The 8,401-nt window shown below is 38.4% G+C and overlaps 1 protein-coding gene across 1 annotated transcript; it reads left to right on the top strand.

Moving 5' to 3' along the window:
* Nucleotides 1-256: 256 nt before the first annotated feature.
* Nucleotides 257-3,755, top strand: LOC134068545 (uncharacterized). The gene is made up of 6 exons (XM_062524228.1): nt 257-425; nt 619-876; nt 2,276-2,605; nt 2,863-3,102; nt 3,329-3,418; nt 3,670-3,755. Exons 1-6 carry the CDS (start codon nt 257-259, stop codon nt 3,753-3,755), a joined length of 1,173 nt encoding a protein of 390 aa, XP_062380212.1.
* Nucleotides 3,756-8,401: the final 4,646 nt, after the last annotated feature.

The raw sequence follows: 8,401 nt of genomic DNA, 5'->3' as shown, positions 1-8,401 counted from the left end.
ACCTAGTGTGAATTGAGACAGCTTCAATGAGCAAAAACTGACACAATGCTCACTGTAGAGCCGGAACAAAATGGACAGAGAGTGATCTGAAGTTCAGCTCTACAATAAAAGCATATCGCTTGTCCCTGCAGGACTGCCGATGTTCTCCTATGCTGTTCCTGTTTATGGAATCTTGGGCCAATCTCTGAATCTGATGTTCACACCAACTACCGCACGAGATGTGGATTTTTACAAAGGATCAAACTTAATCTACAGAATGTTTAACCTCACCATAACATTTTATGAGCACTCCATTGAAACGCGTTGGAAGTTTGACATTGTGAATGGAAAAATTAGCATCAAAGTTACAAACAGGCGTGACACAGGCACATACCAAATAACGCCGTCAGGAGGTAAAAGTGAAAAAATTGAAGTGATCATCCAAGGTAAAGTGTGTTCCTTTCATTAAATTTATTTATCTTTATTTTTTTACTTTTTACTTTTTTTACAGTACGTTTTAACATCAATGTTACAAGGTGGGGACAGCAGAATGACATTTTCAAAAAAAAACAAAAAAAAACGAATGCAAATATTTCCAGTCAAATTTTTAAACAGTTTCTTGCGTACATTTTTCTTCAGCTGCCTTGTCCCCGCCCACGCTTACCCCCCTTTGCCACAGAGGAGAGAGGAGGGTGGTCTGCTCCACCAAGGGAGACAGCCCTCAGTACAGCTGGTCTCTGGACGGGGTGCCAATTGCAGCTAACATCAGTACAGATGGTACTACTGATGATCAGATCCTGTTTCTAAGGGGAGACACAGTGGGGGATCTAACCTGTGCTGTCACAAACTCTGTCAGCAGGAAAGACACCTCAGCCCCTCTTGTGGAACCCTGCGCAGGTAAGAGTCTGTTTTAGTAGCCATGAATCTAAACTCAATACCCTTTTCTAAAGCTATAAGCACAACCACACCTTCTCACTTCAAAACTCAAACTTTCACACCAAAAGAGCAGCTCGAAGCTTTCAAAGACGTAAACACTATACACATCATTACACACTACAGCAAAACAATTGAAAACACAATGCTCAATTTGTGAGAAGGTTCTTTGTTTCATAAAACTTTAGAGTAACGGATCTTCTTAGATCTCAGCAGAGGATTAAGCATTTGAAATATTATTTTCCAAAACGCTATATCCACCATTTTACTAATGATTTTCATAAATATATATTTTTAAATTTTGCTTTTCAAGTAATCTCAGTGAAACTGTATTGGGTTATGTTTAGTTACAGTAATTTATCTTTACTCAATAAAAACAAAACAACTGCATTTGTATTGATATTACCTGAAGCACACAATTACTGTAAATACAGTAACATGATTTGTTACAGTACAGTAATGTTTTCAAAAATGGATTTATAGCGTTTTGGAAAATAACTCTTCATTTAGAGTTGTGAGTGTCATATGAAGAGTACAGAAAATTCTGCAAGTACACTACTGTAACACAACTCAATGCAAAAAACAGAATCTATTGCACACAACAGTACTCTTGAAAACGTGATCAGGGTGTGAAGTTCTTTTACTGTATTTTCTTCATTCACACCACACACACACACACACACACACACCACAGTCACTGTGCGCATTAGCAACAAGTGTCTTCATTTTTGAGTCGTTGTGTGTAATAAATGACGCCAGGTGTGTTCATTGTGTTCAATTATTGCTGACTGTGGCAAGCATTTTGCATCACATGAGCTTTCATTTGAGAATATGTTTTGCAACATGTGTTTTAGCAAGGAAAAGTGTGCTTCGGTTTATGAGAACGGAGGATTGTGTTTTGTGAATTGTGTCTTCATGTGAAATGTGTTTATGGTATTGAAAAATTGTGGCTAGATAAATGTGTTTAGACAACTGGTCATTTGGTTTAGAGGATTGGCTTTTGTGTTTTAGCATTTGAGATAAACTCTAAATGTGTCTGATTTCTGTTTGGTGTTTGACTGAATTTGCTCACAGCCACATTATTCAATCCAGGGGGTATCCCAAATACTAACCTTAGGCTTGCCACTAATCTACAGTCTTGGAATACCTCCCTGATGTTGGGGCTTTATATGCACAATATTGAATCATATTGGCAATAGTCTCTTTTAAAGAGATATTTATATTTAGCAACAAGAACACCTTGTGTGACCTGGATCGGAAGTCGAGCATGCTAGCAATCTAGGGGAATACAAAATAGCTATACGAAGATTCCCCTTGAATGACAGCAATCAAAGCCGTTCTATTGTGAAATTACATTTTACAGGTTTGGAGACGTTCTGTGATATTTCAAAGAAGGTGACGTGTTATGGGATCCTGGGAGAACCTATGTATCTGCAGATGAGCTGCTCCTTTGCATGTGAAATCACATTTTATAAAGAAAAAAAAGTTCTGGTTAGATACAGAAATTCTAAGATGTCATTCAACCCTGAGATGCTCTTTCTATCAGCCTATCAAAGGTGGAACTTCAGAGAAGATAGCAAGACTATGATCATAAATTCTACCGACAGTAGTGATTCAGGAGTATACAGGGTAGAGATACACGATGAAAATGGCAAACTACTGCACAGTCACACACCCAGTGTGATTATTGAAGGTAGGAATCTTTGTCTGAATTTATTCACTGAAAACATGATTGCAGCGAAGAGCATTCTGTTGGGTGTACAAAAGACTGAATTCAAATTAACAGAATCAGGTGGACTATTACTGATCTTTGATGGGAAATTTAACTGAGACAGATGAAATAAACAACCAACAAAAATAGAAAAAATAAAGAAATACCATACATAAAACAAGTCAATAAAATGATAATCATCATATCGCTTGGCGTACTAACACCAATCTTCTCTGCAGCTCCGGTGTCCTCTGTGTCTATTGCCTTCATGTGCCATAGAGGAGAGGGAAAGGTAATCTGTACGTCCAAAGGAGACTCTCTGCAGTACAGCTGGTCTCTGGACGGGGTGTTAATAAACGAGACCACAGACGATGACCATACCATCATACTGAGAGAGCAAGAGGAGAGGAATCTCACCTGCACTGTCACCAACCACGTCAGCAGAGGAGATGTCACCCAGCTGTCCAGTCCATGCCTCGGTAATCCACACGGCTAACAGTCACCTAAGGCTAAATAGATATGGCATCAGTTGATCAGTCAAATTCTTAATTGAGTGAATGTCTCTAACTTTTTAAAGGTAGCGACACCCACAACTTCCACCCTCTAAGTGACATCAGTTTAAGATAGATCAGCAGTGAAAGAGAACTGCAAATAGTTTGTAGAGTCACGTTGATGTTGTTATTGTTTTGTGTCTGTTTTGTTCAGGTTTGTCCTTTTGGTGTGTGTGGGTCGCTCAGATCATTATACTCCTGACACTGAACATTGCGACATGCTGTTTCTACAAGAGAAAATCAGGCAAGAAAATAACTTTAATCAACCTGATGTTCATCTAATGTAAATGAATGTGGATGTAAATGGATTTGTTGCGATTTGTTGCAGTGATTGAGTACTGTCGGTACGAAATAAATAAATAAAAATGCCCCCAGAGTGTGGCACACAGAGATCTATGTGGAAAAAATACCAGCATTCTTATGTATAACCTTTTTTTTAAAAATATACTTTATCTAATGCATATGTGTGCTTTTATCTACTGTTGTGTCTTTCAGCTTCAGCTAAACATAATGAGTCTGACTCGGAGCCTAAAGACCAACACGAAACAGACAGAGAGGAAGGCGACACAGAGGATCTGTAGATGGAAGGATCTGCAGTGCGGATTGCATGTTCGGAGTGAGCTGTCCTGACAAAAGAAAGCAAAGTTAAAACCAGGGTTCCCACGGGTCATTGAATTTCTGGAATATCGTGGAATTTTGTAAAGTCTATTCCAGACATGGAATTTTACCATTTTAGGGTCATCGAGTATCAGGGAATTTAGTTGTAGCGGTTTAAAATGTACTTGCCAAGAAAACTTAATATAAATACTTAAAATATAAATACTTTCACACACTGGTGATCTGGTTATTAGCTTCACTGCTAGCTTAGCCCAACTTTGTTTATTCAATACCCATTTATTCATCATCTACTCTAAAAATGGAATGTCTCTTGTGTTGTTCTGCTGATGCTACCTTATGATTGCTTCATTCACTGTGTTCAGCATTCAAACGTTCATGGTGTGGGAAAGGTGCATTGCAAATAAAATGCTTATGTGCAAATAAAATGTCTGACAATACAAACCTAATTCCAAACAAAATGTGACAATGCAAAATGTGAACAAAAACAATGCTATATGATTTACAGTCTCATGATAACCCTATTTTATTGAGAATAGTTCAAAGACAGCATGAACTGTTGCAGGAGAGAAATGTTATTGGTTTTTTTTATGTTTTTAATTTGATGCCAGCAACAAGTCTCTGTGCTACTGTTGCTTCACCTCTTTATTTAATAGTACTCTGTTAACGTTTGCAATGGATGGTGGGAAGGTGTGTGTGTGTGTGTGTGTGTGTGTGTGTGTGTGTGTGTGTGGAGTGTATAAATATGCAATGAATGTGTCGTAAGATGGATTTTTTGTGTGTATAAGTGTATATGTGTTGACGCACTTTGCTGGACTGGCTCTATGAATCTCATTGTATTTAAATGCAATGACAATAAAGGCATTCATTAATTCATTCATCAATGTTTAGGAACTGAGGAGACCGAAGACCACAGAGAGATTAATTACTTTACATCTTTGCTTCTGAGAGACTGAGAGAGCCAGTTAACTAGTTGTGAAATGTTCCTCCTAGTTCTCTATAAGTTTTCCAGCCTTTTGTTGTCCCTGTCCCAACTTTTTGAGATGTGTTGCTGGCATCAAATTCAAAATACATTTGTGATTTTCAACATTTGATATGTTATCTGTCCTGTTTGCAGCTAAATATGGGTTTAATAGATAAGTAGATGATCACATCCTGGTTTTTGCACCAACTTTCTGAACTATCTCTATAAGTATAACTTTACAGTAATTGTCGGAGACCTATTGTTGTTTTACCATCATTTTATTGTTATAGTTGGTTCACTTGTGAAGGTATTGCCAACATTTTTACAAATAATAACAGCATCTTACCTCACAACCAAACTGAGTGATGAACAAGTTAAATTGCATCATAATTAGCACACCAGTGCACTTGTGCACATCATTTGCCTTTTAGAATTGCATGCATGCAGAAAAGGAAGTGGTGAATTAATAGCAAAGAGCAAACGGGTTCAGCAGTTATTACAGTTTTTCTCAAATGCTAAAATACAAAAGCCAATCCTATAGGCTAAACCAAATGACCAGTTGTCTAAACACATTTACTAAATCTAGCCATATTTTTTTCAATACCAAAAACACATTTCACATAAAGACACAATTCACAAAACACAATCCTCCGTTCTCATAAATCTAAGCACTTTTTTCCTTGCTAAAACACATGTTGCAAAACATATTCTCAAATGAAAGCTCATGTGATGCAAAATGCTTGCTACAGTCAGCAATAACTGAACACAATGAACACACCCGGCGTCATTTATTATACACAATACAATACAATATATACATATATTTATTATACACACAACGACTCAAATTTGAAGACACTTGTTGCTAATGCGCACAGTGACTGTGGTGTGGGTGTGTGTGGTGTGAATGAAGAAAATACAAGAACTTCACACCCTGATCATATTTTCAAGAGTACTGTTGTGTGCAATAGATTCTGTTTTTTTGTTTTTTTGTTTTCTGTTTTGAAGTGAGAAGGTGTGGTTGTGCTTATGTAGCTTTAGAAAAGGGTATTGTGTTTAGACATTGGGGAACATGCGGAAACGTTTGTGAAATGTGTTTTAGCATTTGAGAAAAACTGTATGACCACAGAAATGTGCCACATCAGAGCCTCCCAGAGCATAAAATAGCCTCAGTTTCACACAGACATTTGCACTAAAGTACGACTGAAAAAAAAAAAAACTTCAAGTATAGCGTGAGAAACATGCAGCTTCATGTATCTATGATTGTTAAAATTGTGATTTAACTATTAGTAATTGAAAGTATTAATTCAATATTTTTGATCTGAGACATGCTTTTTAGCTTAAACTATTTATTTGCATGCTTAATACACAATATTGCCAAAAGTATTGGATCACCTGCCTAAGTGACATCCCATTCTTAATCCATAGGGCTTAATATGACGTTGGTCCACCCTTTGTCTCCTCGTCCAACATCAGTATGTGACCTCACAAATGCGCTTCTGGAAGAAGGGTCGAAAATTCCCATGAACACACTCCTAAACCATGTATAGGCCATAAAGCCTTCCCAGAAGAGTTGAAGCCGTTATAGCTGCAAAGAGTGGATCAACGTCATATTAAACTTCATGGATTAAGAATGGGATGTCACTTAAGTTCATATGTGAGCCAAGGCAGGTGAACCAATACTTTTTACAATATAGTGCACACACACACACACACACACACACACACACACACACACACACACACACACACACACACACACACACACACACACACACACACACACACACACACACACACACACACAGGGCAATGCTATAGTGTGTTTATCATGTATTATCAGTAATCAGGAACTCTACGGTTAAAGTTTGGCTTTGGCTATATTATTACGAATTATGACATATCAGTCTCTCATGTCCACGTAATTTCCATATTTAACCCACATATCTATACAAGAGAGGAGACTGTATGAGTTCAGTTTATCCACTATATCACTGATACTGCTGCTACTTCTTGCAGCAAGTTGAGCTATTCCCTGTTCCTCCTTTTCCATAAATGAGCACTAGAGGGCAGTAGAAGACTAAATGTTCTTAAGCTCATGTGCACCATAGATACAGTATATTGACAATATATATCTATGAGTGTGCGCCCCAATGATGCAGGGTACTGCATGTGGGTTTGGGATATTTAGGTGAGGAGAATATACATTATGTTTTGATGCCTAAACTCAAATAAATAAGGATGGGAATTATAGACTGTCATTGCATCTGATGTTTATGACCATCAGATGACCATCATGATATGCTACAGGTGATGTAGGCTATCACTCTTAGTCTTTAAAAGGTAAATGTCAGATTAACAACATTTTGTTATGAAAAGTAGGCCTTCTATTTAAAGAGCAATTGGCAGGTTACATTTGAAATTAATAGGCTATTGATAATGTCCTCTTCTGCCTAAAATCTCTCCATATTTCCATACAATGTTGTCGTATCCTATGTGCACTTAGAATATGTGATAATATATGTCTTCATTGACTTATCTACACATCAGACACATTAATTAAACATTTTGTTCACATGAAATGTACACTTTAATGTGAGTGAAATGTTTTGCTGATGAGTTAAACATTTGCCTATAAAGGAGTTTATTAATTCCTTTCTGTGCCGTTCTTGGCTATGCAAAATGGTTCTGTTGGTGGTATTTGGTTCTGTTGACCTTTGTGTTATCCAGTGAGATTATATAAAGAGGCAGTGTTATGTAAAGTCGTATTTTTTTTGTTTATAAACGACGGTGACATAGAATAATGATTGATTGGGCCAAATCTACAATAGCAGTGACGGCAGTCACTGAATCTGCTGTAACAAAAGTGAGAGCTTTGCGCTATGGATAGCCTAGTCCGTCAGACTCTAGACTACTCGCCCATTTAGGCTATTCCATATAGCCACGTACTGAGCTGCTTGTTGTGATTCTTCCAGTGGAGGCGGACCTTTCAGCCACTGCGCTGCTGCAGCGCCGAGGGTGTGTTCGCTGTGTTCCGGACCGCACAACTCCACAGGATCAACGCGACGTCACCGATCTAGTTTCCCCCGGACTGCCGATACCAGCAGGCGATTGGACAGTGGGTTGGTGTCTTCTCCTTGTGCAGTGTATTTGGACTTTTATTTACTGGTCGGCAGGGGCCGCCGACCAGTACGGACTTTTATTGTGTTGGACTGTTCAGGGCCGGGCTGGGACATCCAGAACCGATTTGCTGCCACCTATTGACCTTAGGCTAATAGCATTTCCTGTCCCTTTCTGATGTGGAGTGAATTCACTGATATTTTGGGCTTGACAAGTTGATGTGGGTTTTGATGTGTTTAACTTATGAAGAAATACTCTGATGCTGTGTGGTTATTTATTATGCTGTGGGTCTGCATGAAATTATACACTGGGCAGGTTTTGATTCTGAGGCCTTAAGCTGTCAGTGGGGGGGTGGCGACTGGCTGGTGAAGCCCTATTACATCTGCCTGCCTTGTTACAGCCCTGTATTGATGTGTACTTACTAAAATAAACTTTATAAAATCTAGTGGTGTGTTGCCTGTGTATTGGTGGATCTGGTTCAATTATTGTGGGGGAAAATAGCCCCTCGGCACGACAAGTGTAGCACAG

Source organism: Sardina pilchardus, chromosome 21, assembly GCF_963854185.1.
Source record: "Sardina pilchardus chromosome 21, fSarPil1.1, whole genome shotgun sequence".
Taxonomy (NCBI): domain Eukaryota; kingdom Metazoa; phylum Chordata; class Actinopteri; order Clupeiformes; family Clupeidae; genus Sardina; species Sardina pilchardus.
Note: the sequence above shows the minus strand (reverse complement) of the source record. Positions and strands in the feature narration are given on the sequence as shown.